This window comes from Benincasa hispida, chromosome 12 (genome assembly GCF_027475165.1).
Source record: "Benincasa hispida cultivar pf3 chromosome 12, pf3_genome.v1.1, whole genome shotgun sequence".
Taxonomy (NCBI): Eukaryota; Viridiplantae; Streptophyta; class Magnoliopsida; order Cucurbitales; family Cucurbitaceae; genus Benincasa; species Benincasa hispida.
Window position 1 is genome coordinate 69,145,917 of NC_143489.1, and position 20,209 is coordinate 69,166,125.

At 31.0% G+C, this 20,209-nt stretch overlaps 2 protein-coding genes across 2 annotated transcripts; both read left to right on the forward strand.

Moving 5' to 3' along the window:
* Positions 1 to 860: 860 nt before the first annotated feature.
* LOC120068025 (UDP-glucuronic acid decarboxylase 4-like) lies at positions 861 to 7,087 on the forward strand. Its single transcript, XM_039019695.2, has 7 exons — positions 861 to 1,678; positions 1,986 to 2,133; positions 2,234 to 2,313; positions 2,412 to 2,495; positions 3,826 to 3,900; positions 4,636 to 4,728; positions 6,584 to 7,087. Exons 1-7 carry the CDS (start codon positions 1,040 to 1,042, stop codon positions 6,830 to 6,832), a joined length of 1,368 nt encoding a protein of 455 aa, XP_038875623.1. The 5' UTR covers positions 861 to 1,039; the 3' UTR covers positions 6,833 to 7,087.
* Positions 7,088 to 8,141: 1,054 nt separating this feature from the next.
* LOC120092536 (phylloplanin-like) lies at positions 8,142 to 10,834 on the forward strand. The gene is made up of 2 exons (XM_039050652.1): positions 8,142 to 8,313; positions 10,548 to 10,834. The coding sequence occupies exons 1-2, from the start codon at positions 8,142 to 8,144 to the stop codon at positions 10,832 to 10,834; spliced, it is 459 nt and encodes a 152-aa protein (XP_038906580.1).
* The last annotated feature ends 9,375 nt before the right edge of the window (positions 10,835 to 20,209 follow it).

The following is a 20,209-nucleotide window of genomic DNA, read 5'->3' on the forward strand; positions in this document are numbered from 1 at the left end:
CAAATATACTTAACTCGCATACAGTTTCTATTAACAACCAAAATGTTTGTGATTTGAATTTTTCCACATCTATTATACTTAAAATATAATGCATGAATGGGATTTTTTTTTTGTCAATTTCAATAAATGTGAGTGATAATTTATATCTTTTCCCCTAAAAAATAAGTTGTGTTTGGACTCTAAAAATTGATAATGCGTATTTTTATTTATTAAATATGTTTGGATTGATAACAAAATTTGAGAGACAAACTAATGTTATTTTACAAAAATACATACATAAATAAAAAGGTTAAAAATATCATTTTAATCCTTCTATTTTGGGACTGGTTCAGTTTTAGCCCATGTATCTTCAATAAATTTTGAAATTTAGTCTCTATTGCTAGTTTACTATTGATATTTCCAAAAAGAATTATTATCTATTAGCTTTTTCACTCTAAATTTTGAAAAAATATTCACATAGTTTATTTTCATTCATGAAAAATTTTAAGTTAAAATATCATTTTGGTTATTGTAATTCGAGATTTGTTTAATTTCAAAATTCAATAGAAATTAACTTCAAAAGATCAAAATTTAAGTTTATGGAGAATATATAAACTAAAATTGAATATTTGAGAGTACATAAACTATTTTTACGATTTTTCAAAAAAAGTGTTAGTTTTGTAAAGTGAAAATTTAACCGTACTATTTTTTACAATTTCCCATATTCAAGTATATCAAAATGTTATTTTAATTTTTATTTAATAAATAATCAAATCAAATGGGGCTTCTAAATAAGTGTATTTACTTAAATGCCCCCAAAAGACCTATCCAATTGATTCCCTTATAAAAAGGGTTTATAAGGCGAAATTTCATGCATGAAAGTCACAGTACCCTTCTTTCCTACACAAATGCTCTAATCTTTCACTCTCCGCATTGCTCTCTCTTTCTCTCTCTGAGTTCTCTTGAAACTTTCAATCCCATTCCACAAACTCTCTTTATTCAAATCTCTGCAATTTTTTTTCTCGGGAAATTGAGATTGAATATTTTTTTTTTTCAGAAGATGAATTCTGAGCTGCTTCGAAGAAATCAACCGAATCCGACTCCACAAACTCAAAATCCGGTGATTGATTCACCAAGAACTCCGGCAGGTTCTTCCTGCAAATCCAGGAGTCCGATCCGTTACATGCTTCGCGAGCAGCGTCTTCTCTTTGTTTTTGTTGGTATCGCCATTGCAACTCTGTTCTTCAGTTTCGGCCGTTTCGCTTTTCCGCTGGAGCTCCGTGATGATCATCGCTATCAATCGGCGTTGAATCCGTTCATTCAATTGGATTCGACGATCCCGATGCGGAGAGTTTTGTATGAAACTCGACGAGAAGGATCGCTAGGGCGGGTGAATTTCGCGGGTAAAGTCCCTCCGGGATTGAAGAAGAGGAACCTGAGGATTGTTGTTACTGGTGGCGCTGGATTCGTTGGAAGCCATCTTGTGGACCGTTTGATTGAGAGAGGCGATAGCGTGATCGTCGTTGATAATTTCTTTACTGGACGGAAGGATAATCTGGTTCATCATTTTGGAAACCCGAGATTTGAACTGATTCGACACGATGTCGTTGAGTCGCTTCTATTGGAAGTTGATCAGATCTACCACTTGGCTTGCCCTGCTTCTCCTGTTCATTATAAATTCAATCCGGTCAAGACAATCATATCCTTCTTGTTCTTCTTCCTCGATTTCCTCTCTCTCTCTCTCTCTCTCTCTCTCTCTTTTTTGTAATTTCACTTTTCGAAACAAAATTTCTTTGAAATCGTAATATCTTAATCTTAGGGCTACAGAAATAGCGCACAGCATGATTCTAATGAAGCAGTTCAACTTCAATTCTCGTTTATCAATATTAAGCTGGAATTTTCTTCTCTGAATCTCTGTTTTCTTTTTGTTTTTCTTTATTCTTTGTATTTCTGGAAACTTTTCTTCTGATTATGAGATTTGATTTCTTTAACCTGATTGAGATCACAAGACAAATGTCGTCGGCACATTGAACATGCTAGGGCTTGCGAAGAGAGTCGGCGCTCGCTTTTTGCTCACCAGCACCAGCGAAGTCTACGGCGATCCGCTCCAACACCCGCAGGCTGAAACCTACTGGGGAAACGTCAATCCCATCGGTAACCCCCTGCCATGGCTGCCAATGCGCTGTTTTTCCATTTCCTCCATTTTCGTTACTGATTGTGTGCTTCTGGCCGCCGATCGGCTCTCTCTTCGCAGGTGTACGAAGCTGCTACGATGAAGGAAAGCGCACGGCGGAGACTTTGACAATGGATTATCACAGAGGCCTTGGCATTGAGGTAGCAAATTCAATTTTCACTGAAAATTCTGTTTAGCCAAATGTTAGTTCGGAATCAGAATTTGCAGTTGTGAATTGGAATCTGCCATTTTCTTACAGGTGAGGATTGCTCGGATCTTCAACACTTATGGACCACGGATGTGCATCGATGACGGTCGAGTTGTGAGCAATTTTGTAGCACAGGTGCGCTTTTTGTTAATGTACTTGAATTCGGCAGGCACAAAAGAGTTCATGGCATGTGGTCCCAATTGTATATTCTGTTAGAATTTTTAATTCTATGCAAAAAAATAGCCATGTGCTTCTAATCCCAAGCCATAAAATTCTGATAAGCAATCGTAAAAGCAAGTTTTTAATTCTCAGTTTTAAGTTGTTCAACTACAAAATGAGTAGAAATAGAGTCGAGACCATAAATATTGTTATAACTTTATATAGTAGGGTTGAGATAAGAGAAAATTTTAAGTTGTTGAATTACAAAATGAGTGAAAATAGAGCCGAGATCATAAAAATTGTTGTAACTTTATATAGTAGAGACTAGAGTTGAGATAGGAGAATGTAAGTTTGCGATTCGAACCTCTAATCTTTTAGTGAAGTGAGGCATGTTGCTCTAAAAGTTAAGTGATTTGAATTCTTACTCTTAAGTAGTTGAAAAAAGAGCGAAATTAACGGAGATAAAGATATCTTCAATCTTTAAATTCAGCCTATTATCAATTTGTTCAAGAAGAGTTGAGACCATGAAAAATATCATAAAGATAAGGTAGAGCTTAAGAGAAGATTAGGATATGGGACTATAATTTTTATATATATATAAAATTCAAATTTCTAATCTTTTGGTGAAGTAAATTTATATTTTAAAAATCAAGATTTGAATTCTCATTCTTGATTAGAATTGTTAAACTAAAAATTTGAAGGAATGATATTATTTGAGATAGAGAAATCACCAAATTTCGTACTCAACCTATAATTTGTGTGTTAAAGAAAAGACATAACCATAAAAACTAGAGAAGAGGATGTATAAATTTCTTTAATAACAATAGTAATGATAATAGTAAGGGATCTTCTGATTTAGTGTACATGTTTGGGCTAGTTGACATTTTTATACCTAAACGGAAAAGGCTAGCTAGTTGAGCTCATTTATATTAGATTTGTTTATTTTTCTTTTATAACATCATCTCATTTTAATCAAAAAGTAATTTTCATAATAATAATAATAAAAAAGTCTTAAGGGTCTGATTTTATGATTTAAGAAAAAATCAATCATCACACCAATTGATCTGGTTACTTTCGATCATGATGGTACCTTGAGTTTTATCATTCAATCTCATAGGATCAAGTGAGATGATAAAATCTACCCCTAAAATAACGTTCATAAATCATGATTAGTGATGGCATTAAGTACCTTGCTCGTTATAAATTTGCATAATAATTAATAGATTGTCCAGACGTTAGGATAGATTAAAGTTTTTATTTTTTATTTTTTAAATCTAATAAATTACTCCGTCAAAACTCCCCACAGGCATTGAGAAAGGAGCCGTTGACAGTTTATGGGGATGGCAAGCAAACCCGGAGTTTTCAATACGTTTCTGATCTGGTAATGCCTTTTTAATTATATATATTTAATTCATTTCTTTATTATCGCAAAATGACTATTTCATCCAAATGTGTGGATGTAAGTCAACATTATCATAATTGGGAATTGGAATTTGAATAATCCATGGAAGAAATTTAATATAATATATACATTTTTTTGGTTAAATTAAAAAAAAAATCGCTATACTTTGAAAAAAAATAAAATAAAATTTAATTCTTACAATTTTAAAAGTATAAATCTGATGTCTATAGTTCGATAAGACCTTGTAAATAGTTGTTATAGTTTGATAAAATTTTCATAAGTAATCCCTACTATAGAAATTATTTATGAAGTGTTTATCAAATTATAGAAATTAAATTTTAATTATAAATCATAAGAATTAAGATCTCATTTGGTAATCATCTCGTTTTTAGTTTTCGAAAATTAAGTATATAAACATCTCTTCCATCTCTATTTTTTTTTTTTGTTTTGATATCTACTTTTTATCCATCTTTTAAAAATCAAGTCAAAATTTGAAAACTAAAAAATGATAGTTTTTAACAAATTTATTTTTTATTTTTGAAATTTAGTTCAAAATTCAATTTTTTTTACTCGAAATTGAGACAAGTCATGGTAAATGAGAGGAAATAAATTTAATTTTTAAAAATTAAAAATCTAAGAAGTCAAAATTTTAATTTATTTATTAATATTTTTTTTAATTAAAGTTTTTATTGGATCTGCTTAATAAACTGACAGGTGGAGGGGTTAATGAAACTCATGGAAGGTGAGCACGTGGGCCCTTTTAATCTCGGCAACCCCGGCGAATTCACTATGCTCGAACTTGCCCAGGTCACCTCTCTACTCCCAATTTCACATTTATATTGCTAAATTATTCTAATTTTAGGATTGAGACTTTTGTTTGGTATTTATGTTTTAAAATATTTAAGTTTGATCCTTTTTAGAATCCATATTGAGGTGATAAGAGATCAGATATTTGTTAAATATACTATAAAATTTAATCCTAACGCATAAAAATGAAATTTTATGTAAAATTTGAACACCTAGATAGAGTGTATAAGGATTAAAGATACTATAAATCCTTTTTTTAACACTAGAACAATATATAAATATTATAAAATGTTAATGATTTGTTTGGGAAATAATAAATTACTGTTATCTTCCGATAATTGTGTTCATCACTTGTCTTATAGGTTTCTTCAATAAAATAAATATTTTGTACATTGAGAGCTGAATTCATGGAAAAACAAAACTAAATTTAAGAATACTATAGAGTTGACTTATAAAGATCAAAACACTTTAGGTTGCTTTGAAAAAGCAATAATTTTTAGTGAATATTCGAGAGTATAGATTGGTTTTTAAGTTGTTAAAATCATTTTTGTGATATTTAAGATCATTTCAAACACACTCTTGATCTTTTAAAATTAATTTAATATTTATTTTTATACTTTTAAATGTAATTTTCATATCATCAAGATTGGTTTTTAATGATTAAAAAGCTATTTAATAGTAATTCTAAGATGACAAAAGTGATTTTAATCATCTCAGAATTACTCTCAAACATACACTTAGATGCATTATTTATCTTTTTGCAGTATCCACTAATCACACTAAATCACACTAATCACAGTTAGATGCATTACTTATTCTTATGCAATCCCCATTACTTTTTCTTATGCAGTCCCCACTAATCACACTAAAGAAATTCAAAATATTTAAAAAAATAAAAAAGAAAAATTCACTACACAATAAACTATAATTAAACTATTGAATGGTTATACAAAGATAGATGTAACTTAAATTATTTACCTATACTCTTTCATTTATTGCATTCTTTAGTGATGGAACATTTTGATGTTCTCGTATCTATGAATCTATAAAATGCAATAGAAATAGGCCAATGAAAATACAAACACATAAAAAAAAAAAGAAAAAAAAAAAGAGGATTTTAAGATATCCTAAAGAGCGAAGTGTGCAAAAGTTTAGGCAAGTATTATTGTTTATTTTTTGTGAGTTCAGACCACACACACACACATATATGACTAAGAACCAAAACTTTTTGACTACCGGAATTCAAATTTCTAACCATTAAAAAAAGTTATTAATACTCTAACACGTCAAACTATGCTCAAAATTGACACATAGCTAGAAGACTCATTGCTACAGGACTAGCTATGTAAAAATGAATGTGTAGGCTAGCATTATTCTTCATTTTGTGTGTGAACAAGGGATATGACTAGAAACTCAAACCATTTAACCATATGAATTAAAATATCTAATCACTAAAGAAAGTTCTTAAATGTGGTAAGTTATAGACTCAAATTATAATAAAAATAACAAAATATTTATTTCTATAATGGTATGATATTGTTCACTTCAATATAAATTTTCATGACTTTATTTTTAAAACTATCCAAATCGCCTCATATCAACGAGATAATTATCCTAATAATACTTAAATCCAATCTAGACTACACTTATATTTATAAGTTCTCTTCAATCATAAAAGAAAAAAAATATTAAAAACATACAAGTTTTTAGAAATAAAATGGTTTTTCACATGAAAATTTGTGATTGAGTATTTGGATAGTTGTGCATCCACAAATGTTTTTCTAATGGTTCTAACTCATATGTCTATGATCACTTTCTTTTTTAGCCAATATAGTAATAGTTGAGTTATGTGCAGGTAGTGCAAGAGACAATAGATCCAAATGCAAAGATAGAGTTCAGGCCGAACACAGAAGACGATCCACACAAAAGAAAGCCCGACATTTCTAAAGCTAAGGATCTTCTTGGCTGGGAGCCTACTGTGTCTCTTCGGAAGGGCCTTCCCCTTATGGTCTCTGACTTTCGTCAACGCATCTTCGGCGACCCCAAAGATGACGGTTCCTCCGCCGCCACGGCCCTTCTCTCCACCACCACCTCCTCGGTCTAGTCCTCTTTTTCTCTCTTCTCATACCGTTTTAGAATAAGAGAATCTCTCAATCACTTCCCCCCAAAGAATAATATTTGGCAGTTTGAAGAGAGAAAAAAGAAGAGGGGATCATCCCATCCCTCAAACCTTTTCTTCTTTTCTCTGCCAATTTTCACATTTTTTATTCTAAGGGCCTAATTTACCTCTCTCTCCCTCTCCTCTTTTGTATATCTTTGCGCTATATTTATGAAATTCTCCTTTTTTTTTTCCCCTTTACTTCTTCTCATACATACATATATTATGTATATATATACACATATATGTATATATATACACACACACATATATATATATATATATCTTCTTTTTTTTTTTTTCAAAAAGTACAAATGTGGAGTTTTGTAGTTATATGTTTAATAAATATACAATACTTCTTTTCCAATGAATATATAAGTAAAGGTGTATCTAATAGGTTGTTGAAGTTTCCAAGATTTTAATTTTGTGTCGACGAGGGTGTGACTAGTTAGTTGTGATTGTTTAGGTTATCATTAGTTAATTAGTTAATCACATGCCACCAATATATGAGTATATATAGTTTATCAATAATAACTATATGTATTTTTAGTCAGAAATTCAAGTCCACATATCTCTATTTGTTACATTAAAAAAAAAACTATCAAGTTGTCGTTCTGGGATTTTAGAAAAAAAAAAATTCTCATCTTTCTTTCAAATGCTCTTGATATCATTAATAATGAGTTAGATTTCATTTAGTTTTGTTTTTTTTTTTTTTTAAAAAAAAGAAACTTTGAAGTATATCTATCCTTGATAGTAGGTGAACGTGGAAAAATGACTCGTTCATCAAAGTGATTATTTCTTCAAGTGTCAATCTAACCCTAACTCAACTACTTTAACAACATATTCTTGATCAATAGGTTAAATATTCGAGTCTTGCACCATTGTTTTGTTTTTGTTATCTTAATTTTGTAAAGAAGATTCAATAGCGATAGCTTTTGTTTGTCTACACGATGACAATCCAATTTAATAACAAAATTAATAAAGAATTCAATTGATTTTAACACTATTATCTTCGATTGAAACAATAATAATGAAAGAAAAATATCTAACAATTGAAAACCATTATGAATGAACCAAAAGTCTCGCTCATAAAAAGGCTCATTTCTTCCACACACCAATTTCATGTGGAGGTTTTGTAGCAAAGTTTGTTATGAACTTGATATCCCAAACTAAATTTAAATTTATATTTAAGAAGAGCTCTTCCTCTATCCAAATCTCTTTTAAATTTTGCTTCCATTACTATACAACAACAATAATGTTTTTAAAATCTCTTTTCATTTCTCTGTTAGTCTTGAGGATGGCATCAATGAGTGTATGTCAGTTTGATTTGATTCGAAGTCTTCTTGGAATCACACACATCCAAGGAACGCTCTTTTGCTCTATCGATGGGAGTATGATCTATGGATTAATGACCCCAACATTTCCAAGTGAGTTTAAAATTCTCGTGCAATTTACTTTCATGTTACACATTGTTTTTCTTATCTTTTATACTATAATTTATTTATCCTATCATATTCAAAGTAGTTCTATGCCATTATTGATATTATTTGTATGTTTTTTTTTGCCTTTCTTAGATTGTGAACCACTAAAAATGTTTTTTTTTTCTTTTTAAAGATAAATAGTATTGATTTGGCTATAATTTCAAAAAGTAATTTTTCAATAATAAAAAAAGGCTTGAGAAATATTAAACCTACAGACCAAACACACCTAATTTAATGATATATAGAGAGGCTTATAGACTTCTAATCCATCTTAATTAGATGAAGTATTTAATTAGATTTCTTCTACAATTACTTACAAAATAAATAAAGTTCTCTATGATTGGTTTGAAAAGAACAACAATAATAAACAAATCACTAAAATAATGGTATAACTAGTCTATAATGTCTGCATATACTTTTTTTTTTTTTTCCAATTTAGTTGTATTATCCAAATAACTAGTTTCAATTTATTTTTTTTAATGTTCGATGTGTGTTAAATTCAGTTGATGCATAACAATGGAAATAGAGTTGGAGCAAAAGAAAATGTGAATAAGAGAAAAAGGAACTCATAATTTCTACTCAATATTAGAAATTTAGATAAAGAATTAGAAATATTTCTATATCTTCATAGAAAGAACACCATTAATCCAAAATTTTAAAACAATAAAAATGATTAGCTTAACCATGCAATCCTCTTCTGTTACATAATAAAAAGAATATTTATCTACACCTAAATATTTTTCAACGATGTTTTTTTTAAAGTAATACTTGGGTGAATCTTATCATACACGAACAAAAAGTACGTAAAATATTTTTTTAAAATACGTAAAGTGACCTTGCCATGTGACAAATAATGACTAGATACTTTTTATGAGATGAATCTAAATATTTTTTTATTTTTTAAGCATCGTAAGTTATATTAATTACAAATTTCAATTTTCGATGAGATTTACCTAAATATTTTTCATTTTTTTAAGTATTGTAAGTTATACTAATTATAAATTTCAAAAAGCTATCAAGCAGACCCTTACAATATAGTCAAATATAGTCAATTATTTTGTTTGGTTGTGTCAGTTGGTTGATGCTCAATTTGATCTCGGAGAATATGAAACATTTGATTTTTTTCTTTTTCTTTTTTAAGGAATTATGTCAACAAAGGGTAGACATAAAATTGTGAGAACATTTATAATCCTTTAAAATCAATTTGGATGATATAAAAATTTATATCAAAGTTTAAAATTAAACATTAAATCAATTTTCGATATGAAAAAGAAAAATTATTAGGGGTGTACATGGATTGGGTTAGGTTGAGTTAACGGTATTTTTTTAACCAATTAGAATTTTCGGGTTGGTTGAGTTGGCAATCCAAATAACTCAAAGAACCCAAATAAAGTCTTTAACCCAGCTCTTAAAATTTGGGTTGGGTTTGGTTGGATTGTCGAGTTATAACTTTTTTTTAAAAAATAAAAAATATGTAAATTTATATACAACACATGAATAATAACTAAAATCTCATAAAATTCAAATGTTAAATACCAAATATCTAAGATATTTATTGCAAATTTCAAATAAAGAAAAATATCATAACAATTTAAAAAAAAAATATTTAAGATTCACAAATTAATCAATAAAAAGTAATGAAATTTTAAACAAAGAGAAATATGTATAGTATATTTTATTTATATATATAAAACTCGGGTTGGGTTGGGTCAACCCACGACTCAACCCAACCCAACCCAATAAAAATAGAAAAATTTTAACCCAATCCAACCCAAAAACAAAATGAACTTTATATTTTGGGTTGGGTAGTCTGGATTATTTGGGTCGTCGGGTTAGAAAATAGTCATAGATATAGATGGTAGACTAGGATAGACTACTATCCTATCTATATCGGACTCAAATAGATACAAAGATAGACTACTATTCTATCTATATCTGACACAAATAGATACAAATAATAGTCTATCGTAATCTATCATTGATAAATAGTAAAATTTTACTACATTTATAAATATTTTGATTCATTTTTTAATATTTAAAAACAGTTATATAAAAAATGTAATTCTAATAATTTTAAAAGGACTTCCAAACATATTCTAAATTATTAAAATGATTAGAAGCTGGAAGATTTTGGAATCAATATGAAATGTTTGTTTGTGTATATATATGACATGATGAAGATGCTGCGGTGCAAATGCAATGCGGAGCCGGAATCGTAGTATCGTCCGTCAAAACCGATGCGACTGGCACTTTCTCCATTCTCCTCGATGCTCCTCAATTGTTGCTCTCTTTTTTACTCACCAATTGCAGTCTCGTCGTCACCACGCCGCTCGTCGACTGTAACACCGCCCTGCCGTCGTTCGGCGCCCTCGTCTCGCCGCTGCAGCTCGTCGGAAATACCTTCCTTGGACTCTTCAATGTCACCAACTTCATTCCGGTAGCGTTCCGATTCCTTCCGATTCTTTAATAATAATCGAGGGATTTTCTTCCATTGAATAAACTGAGTACTCGATCTTTGGACTGGTTTCTTTGTTTGATTTCAAGAATTTGGGAATTTTATATGTTGTCTTGTAATGAAGTATGTGATGATGAAATGATATATTTGCTATTGTGTTTGGGAAAATAATTTGGTCGAATCGTGAATTTCTTCTGTTTTTATATGAATTGAAATGATATTACATATTTACATGTTAGTTAACTCCATATTAAATATGATTTATTTAATTAATTAATTGAATAAGAAATAATGGAGATTGAGGTCATATAAATGTATGATATTTATGATAATTAATTAAATGTATTTAAAATCCATGTTCATTTAATTAATGTGTCAATTAATTAAATAAAAATTATTTAATTAATTGACACTAAGGGTATAAAGGGAAATATTTTGAGAAGAGGTTAACACTTCTCCATATAAATATATCTTATAGCCTATTTAAGGCAAGAGTTTTTTATTAAAAAAAAAAAAAAAAAAAAAAAACCTAGGCTCCAAGCCTCCACCTTCTCTCTAATTTTTCTCTAAAAATTCTCTACCATTTCCTCTTCAAAAGTTCTTGGAGACCACTATTCCAAGTTCTTTGGAATCCTATAGAATAACAAAGTAACTTTGTTGGTGGTGTCCTTCTTCATTGGAGAAGTTTGAGATCATTGATAGCAACATGGCATATGGTGATGGCTTGTGGCGAGACGCATTCCATGCGATGAGGTGATGACCTTGCAAAACAAAGGAGCTTAAAGGTAAGCGTGCCAACACATACTGTGCGTTGACACTCACAAGGCAGAACGCAAACCCATGCAGTAGGTAGCATACCCATGACGAGCCGATACCCATGCGGTGAAGGGACTTAGGCGTGGTGGATGTAATGCTCACAGTCGCATGCGGAGGGACGATGCCCATGCGTTGAACTTCATTATCCAATGCATGCGGTACTCGAAACCCATGCATTGAATAAGGCACCATACGTCGAGCACTTTGTCTACCATGCGTGGAGTTCAGCGAAAATCCCTTGTCCGTCTCGATTTGTGCATCATGGAAGGTACCTGGCAGATAGCTGATTGCAAGAGTCTCTTCCAACGCAAGGATGACACATTTCCTTTGTAATTTTAATTTTGTTAAAATTAGTGTGCCAATATTTGATCTATCATAGCTTTTATATAGTTTTATATACATGTGATGTATTATTTAATTGTGTGTTTCATATCTTACATAATGTATGCCATATAGTTTTAAAATCCCACCTTAGAATAAACATGATCATGCATCATATAAATGTTATATGGTCACATGATTAATATAAGCATGCTCATGCATTATAATATAATTGTTATATTATTTGAATGCATGTTTTGAGTAAACATATTCATGCATCATAAATGTAATAATGTATGAGTAGAGAAATGAATATATATGTTTATTTATCATGTATGATAATTATAAGCGTTATAATTAGATAAAAAATGAACTTTCCATTAAGCATGACATTACTTAAATTAATATAAACGTTATATTTAATCAAAGCCGTCATAATGCAAATGAAAAAGGATTTTGACAAATTCATTATTTTATAAAAGTTATAAGTTCAATGAATCAGATTAAAGTCGATAATCAAGAGTTGCATGTAAACATAAGTTCAATGTTTTTTAAATGGTTTGAAATTGATTCACCTAGACTTATGTTAAATGCATTTCTAATGAGATTAAAAATAGGTTAATCTTTTAATTCGTTTTAATAGGATTAAAATGAACTTGGTTAAAAGATTAAATTTATAAAATAATTGTCCATAAAGGACCTTTGTCTAAGGAATGTTTTGTCTAGGCTGAGGTTTTTAAGTTGACGGAAAAGGAACACCTTTACCTGAGAACGGATCTGGAAAGTGAATTGGGCAAATATTTTATAAGCATGCAATAAGTGATTTTTTTCATTAAAAGAGTTTAATGAACAAAAACACGTATTATTAAACTATTCAATATAAGCATTATATTGAGCAAATTTAACAATAACTTAGTTAAAATAATTTAGCTTTTTTTTCTAGGTTAATAAACCTAAAAGGTAGAACACTTAGTAGAAGGAAAAAGATATATATGATATGTCGTTTTTTTACTCATGTTCTCCTAAAGAGTTCACAGGGTGAGATTCATGCTCGGCCCCGTGGTGCCCTAGGCACACCTTCCCTTAGGAATATATTTGCATAGTTAAATATCAAGGAGAATAGAGAAAGTGTTTATAGTAAGTGGGAGAAGGACGTGTGACAACATATCCTGTGGTCTTCTTCGTTAGTTTGGAATATTTCCTTCATGCTCGACCTCGTGGTGCCCTGGGTGCACCTTCCCTTTGGAAGGTATTTACATGGGGGAAGAGCATTACAAACTCCAAAAATGGGTAAGACCGCTATAACCAATTGCACCAATTATGTTCTTCCCTGAGGTAGACTGGTTGGAGCAGAGTTATAGGGTTGAAAATGAAGGCTTATACTTACGATAAAACATTAAGGCAGTTAATGATTTATTGGTCAAATGAATGGTAATTAAATATTATGTAAATAAAGAGTCATTATGGGATAATATTTGATTGAGAGCATCTCACTCCAAAAGAAATAATGGGGAGGCAAATGTTGCCTTCTCCAACAAGAAAGAGTTCATCAAAGGTCTGACCTTTAGAACTAAATCCATGCCCCCCTCTTCATCTGGTGTGAAGAAGTGGAAAAAGAAGAAGGATGGAAAGGGGAATAAAGCCACCACTGCTGCTGCTATCCCCAAGGACAAAAAGGTCAAAGTTACAACATGTCATCATTGCAACAAAGATGGGCATTGGAAAAGGAATTACCCAAAATATTTGACTGAGAAAAAGAAGAAGAAAAAAAGGTAAATATGATTTACTGGTTCCGGAAACGTGTTTGGTGGAAAATGATAACCATACCTGGATACTTGATTTAGGAGCCACTAACCATATTTATACTTTTTTACAGAAAACTAGTTCCTAGAAACAGCTGAAAACGGGAGAGATGACTCTACAGGTTGGAACAGGAAAGGTTGTCTCGATGGTTGCAGTTAGGTGTTTGAAGTTGTTTTTTTTTAATCAAAGTTTATGTTGTTAGACAATATTTACTATGTTTCTAATTTTAAAAGGAAATTGATTTCAGTTTCATGTTTGTTAGAATACTCTTTTAATTATCTTTTATTTGAGAAAAAGTGTTTGTCTTGAAAAATGGTATTGATATTTGTTATGCTTAAACAAAAGTAACTTATATATACTAAGGCCATTAGTATCTAAAATGCTCCTCAATATTAAAATGTTCAACACTGTAACCACTAAAACTAAGAAAATAAAAAAATTTCTTTAAAATAATGCTCATCTTGGCATCTAAACTAGGTCACATTAATCTCAATAGATTTGAGAGGTTGGTTAAGAATGGACTTCTAAACGAGTTAGAAGAAAAATCTTTACCTGTATGTGAATCTTGTCTAGAAGGAAAAATAACAAAACGACCTTTTACTGAAAAAGGTTATAGAGCAAAAAAAAAAAAAAAAAAAAAAAGCCCTTAGAGCTTATTCACTCAGACCTATATAGTCCGATGAGTGTAAAAGCCAGAGGAGAGTTTGAATATTTTGTTACTTTTACAGATGATTATTCAAGATATGGGCATGTTTACCTAACGCAACATAAGTTTGATACATTTGAAAAGTTCAAGGAGTATAGGGTTGAAGTTGAAAATTTGTTAGGTAAAAAGATTAAAAAACTTGATCAGATCGAGATGAGAGCACAAGGATATTGAATTCCAGAACTATATGATAGAACATAGAATCACATCTTAACTCTCAGCACCTGGTACACCTCAACAAAACAGTGTATCAGAAAAGAGAAATAGAACCCTGTTGGACATGGTTCGCTCTATGATGAGCTATACTTCTTTGGAGTTATGTCGTGGAGGCTGCAACTTACCTTTTAAACCAGATTCCATCAAAGAATGTTACTGGAACACCTTTTAAATTATGGAGAGGTCGTAAAAGTAGTTTACGACATCTCAAGATTTGGAGATGTCCAGCACATATGCTTGTGACAAATTCAAAGAAATTGGAACCACGTTCAAGATTATGCCTATTTGTAGGTTATTTTAAAGAAACGAGAGGCGATTTGTGTTGGGATTGGTGTCCTAAATCTCTCTTGTGTTCTCATAGTTTGTAAACATTGTATAAACAAATTGTTCTGAATAAAATAATTGTTATTTTACGAGCATACACTCAATCAAATAAACTAAGATTCTAAGTTATTTTATGTAATTTAAACAAGTATGTAGAGACATACAGGTGGATCTTGTTTAAATAATAATCTAAACGGTCTGTAGTAGATGGATAAGGCTGGATACCTTATCCTGGTGATACTATGGATATGACTCGCTTTATAGATGTTACAAGTGTTGTAAACTGTTACAAATGATTTGATCATGATCATTCATGTGAAAATATGTGAATGGGGGTATCCTATACAAAGAGTTTGTATAATACTGGACCACAAAATGGTTAGTCTCATTATATAACACCGTTAATAATATAGACTTACATTTCACCAGGATGACCATAGGTGACATGACCTGAATCCTGAATGAGTTGTGAACTCTTACTCATAAAGGAGGTCCTTTGATTTGTATGGGTGAGAGTGGCCAGATTGTCAACTCAATATGCCTACCATTTTAGAGATTCTTCTTATTGGAGAGCTGGGAATACAGCTACACAAGACAAAATTCACTCATTCCCTAATGTCGGGGTAAGTAGATAAATTGCTCCCTTGAGGGCTGATTTTAGGGCTTGAACAATGTGACCACACCCTCTCTTGGCTTAAGAGGGACTTGGTCATAGTTGGACTATGACTTATTGTTCATTAGAGGAATTAGTGGTACTTAAGGAGTTAGATGTAACTAAAGGGGCAAAGTGATAATTTTGGCCCAACAGTACTTACGAGCAATTTGTGAAGGGTCATCGCACTGTTGACTGGTTATATCCAATAGATATAGAAACATATTTGTAGTACGAAGAATGTAGATGTCAGTCTTTAGTGGAGTAATTGATAGTTAATAGTTGTTAGGTAATTTAATTAAAGAGTTTAATTATTTATCCAAATACCATTGGAGCTTCAATCTATAGGTCCATAAGGTCCTCTCTGTAGCTCAACGGGGATTTAATTGAGAATTAATTTTTGGTTAATTTGAATTGTTCCAATTAATTAAGGGAAATTAATTATATATGATATAATTATTTAAATTAATTATATGTGATATAATTAATATAATGTATTGGATACATTATAATATAAAGTATTTTGAGAGGAATTTGAATATGATTCAAATACTAATTATATGAATGAGATTCATATAATTAAATTTAATATAAATATGATTTATGTTAAATATCATAAATAATTGAGAGGAATTAAAATATTTGAATGTGACTCAAATATTAATTATATGGATGAAATTCATATAATTGAATTTAATATAAATATGTGTATTAAATGTCATGCATTGTTGAGAGAAAATAAAATTATAGGTTATATTATATTTGATACAATATAAAACTATAGGTAATGTATTATATTTGATCGAAAGCTCCCCCATATCTCGAATAGAATAAATATGTGTATTAAATGTCATGCATCTAGTGTGTGTATGTATATATATAAAATAAGGTGGTTATTATATATATATATATATATATATATATATATATATATATATATATATATATATATATAATTTAAATTAAATTAAATTAAATTTATTTTTTTAAAATTTAATTAACTCCCTCCCTCTAATTCTTTCAGCAAAATATGTGCAGTGTGGGGAGTTGGAGAAGTGGAAGTCGTCTTCTTTCATTTTTTGAGGATCTAAAAAAAAGGAGATCTCTCTCTGGTTTTACTCCAAATTACACAGAAAAAAAAAGTTCTCTTAATTCTCTTTTTAATAGTATGTTGTAAGTTTTTGTTTGATAATGCATAATTTGTTTTTTTATTATGTAATTTAAAGTAATGTGAAAAATTAAAATGGGGAATAATCCTTGCTTCCGCACAGGGACTTCCGTCGATTTTCCTTCAGTTTGTTCTTCGATCCAAAAGAAAACAAAGTATTTGTATCGACAAATGTTACTTTCTTATAAGAAAACCACATTAGAGAACATAAGCCAATGAGTCAAATCATATTAAATGAAACTTCCAGAGAAACTACTAAAACTTTAACAAGAGTTATTGAATAGGAGAGTACTTCAACAAGAGTTGTTGATGTTGCTTCATCTAATTAAACATATCCTTCTCAAGTGTTGAGAGAGCCTCGAAGTAGTGGGAGGATTGTAACCCAACCTATTCGCTATTTGGGTTTAACAAAAACTCAAACTGTCATATTAGATGATAAGGTTAAGGATCCATCATTTTACAAGAAAGCAATGGTTGATGTTGACAAAGATGAATGGATCAAAACCATAGGAAAAAAAATGGAGTCTATGCACTCCAATTTTGCCTGGGAATTTGTAGATCAACCTGATAAAATTAAACTCATAGGTTGCAAATGGATCTACAAGAGAAAACTGGGTGTAGATGGAAAGGTGCAAACCTTTAAGGCTAGACTATTAGCAAACAGTTATACTCAAGTTGACGGAATGGGCTATGAAGAAACTTTCTCACCCGTTGCTATAATTAAGTATATCCAGATTCTCTTATCTATTGTCACATAATATGACTATGAGATATGAAAAATAGATGTCTAGACTGCCTTTTTGAATGGTAATCTTGAGAAACCATCTACATGACCTAACCAAAGGGATTCATTGAACAAGGTCAAAAGGTTTTCAAACTTAATTGATCCATTTATGGATTGAAACAAGCATCTCGATCTTGGAATATAAGGTTTGATTCTGCAGTCAAATCTTATGGCAGTGATCAAAATATGATGAGCCTTATGTTTACAAGAAGATCATCAATAGTTCAGTAACTTTTCTTGTGTTGTATATGGATGATATCCTACTAGTTGGGAATGATGTAGGTTACCTGACTACCATTAAAGAATGGCTAACTACTCAATTCTAAATGAAAGTTTTGGGTGAAGCATAATTTATTCTAGGGATCCAAATTATAAGGGATTGAAAGAAAAAATCACTAGCCTCATATATTGATAAAGTGTTTGTCAGATATTCGATGCAAAATTCTAAGAAGGGTTTGTTACCTTTCAAGTATGAAATTGTCTTGTCTAAGGAACAATATCTTAAGTGTTGGATTTTATGTCCTAAAAACTCGTAGTTTGTAAAATGATAAACATTTTCTATAATCAATATACTTGTTATTGATTTCATAAATTGTACGAAAGTCTAAATCCAATAAACTAAGACCCATGACTATTGTATGAGTACTTGAACTTTATATGGAGATATAAGAGTGGATCGGGTTCGAGTAAATAGTCAAAATGATCTATGGTACATGAATGAGGTTGGGTACCTTATTCTGGTAACACCATTGGATGCGACCTACTCTATAGTTGTTACAAAAAGTTGTAAAGTGCTACATACGATGTGATACTAATTTGTACATGTTATGACATGAGGAGTGGAGACGTCCTATGCAATGAGTTTGCATAAGATCAGGACCAAAAAATAAGTCACTTACTTTATAACGTTGTTTACTGTTTAAGACTGACTATTTCACCTAGATGACCTAGGTAACTCGATCTTAAACCTGAGCTAACTATGAACTCCTATTTATTCGGGATTGCCCTTAGATTTGCATAGTTGAGGGTTGGGTCAACAACACCAACTCAATAAGACTCCCATTTTAGGGGTAAGACCGGATAGATAGCTGAGGACATAGGGTGCAAGACAGAGTTCACGCCTACTCGATTTAGGGATAGGAGAAAGGTTGTTCTCTCAAGTACTGAATCCAGGTCTTGAACAAGGAGCCCCACCCTCTCACTGGGCTGAGAGAGTTTGGTTTGGTGATTGGATCACAAACTAGTTGTTCATTAGAGGATCGGTAGAGACTTGAGGAATAAGACGTAATCTCGGGGGTAAAACAGATATTGGATATGTGTTAAAATTAATTTAATATTTGATATTAAATTAATTAAATTTTATTTAATAATTAATTTATGAAATTAATTAATTTTTCATTTTTAAAATCAAAACAGATTTATAAAATCAAATTTTGATGTTTAGATAAAATTGAAAAAATTAGAAAACAAAAACACAAAATGGAAAAATAGATTTTTCCATTATCCATCACCTAAGTAGCTCACACATGAAGCATTAACATTGTCTTGTCTTCTCCAAGCATAAGCTGCAACTCATGCAACTCTTCTCTTTGCATGTTGATCTGCAATATAATGAAGAGATTGGAGTGAAAATCGGGCATGCAATCTGTAGAGTTTTTGAGAGAGAAATTGGTTTGAAGAAAGGTTCTTCAACAAGGTTGCAGTAGTGAGCTTTTCTTCTTCATCCCTTGATTCAAGCTTGGGTTGAGTCCCACAACTCAATCTAAAGCACTAAGAGAATAGTGGGGAAGATCTTGAGGTGTTCTACAAGAAGATTTGGAGAAGATTGCAGCTGGTGAAGGAGCTTTGAAGAAGTTCTACAAGAGGTATGTCTTGAAACTCACTTTTTCTGCAAAAGCATGCTTTATATTTTGCCAAAATTAGTGAATTTGAATGCTTAGATGATCTTTATGTTTCTGCTACTGTTGATACAATCCTACATTAAGATACCACAAGAGGTTGAGAAGATGAGACGGATTCCCTATGCATCTGCAATAGGTAGCCTTATGTATGCCATGTAGTGTACTAGATGTGAAACCCGAACCCTACTTTCCCTACTTAAATATGTTTATTGTTGAGATTAGTAAAGTGTGGGGTTTAATGTTTAAGTTAATGTGGAATTGTAGGGAAATTGGTAAAGAATAAGGAAATGAAGAAGAAAAATGCTTAAGTGATATGAATTCAACCATTGAACCATTGCATGTACCTAAAGGACCAATTACAAGAAACAAGGCAAAGAAGATTCAAGAGGCATTCACACTACATCTTCAAAAACTAGCAAATTCACAAGAACCGACAAATAATTTTAAGACCAAAGATTTATATAATGTTAGTTAAATGAGTCAAGAAGAGAATGGCATGAAGATGGCATGGGAAAAGTCCTATAATTTGGAAGATGACATGGTGGTAAAAAAAAAAAGTGTGCAGATTTTTTGTGAAGAAAATGCTGTCAAGTGTGCACTGCATGGGAAAATGTGATGTCAAACCTTGTCAAACGTACATATCTACTTTGCCACCTTCTAGAGGAGATATTTAAGACAATTTGAAGACTTTCTACA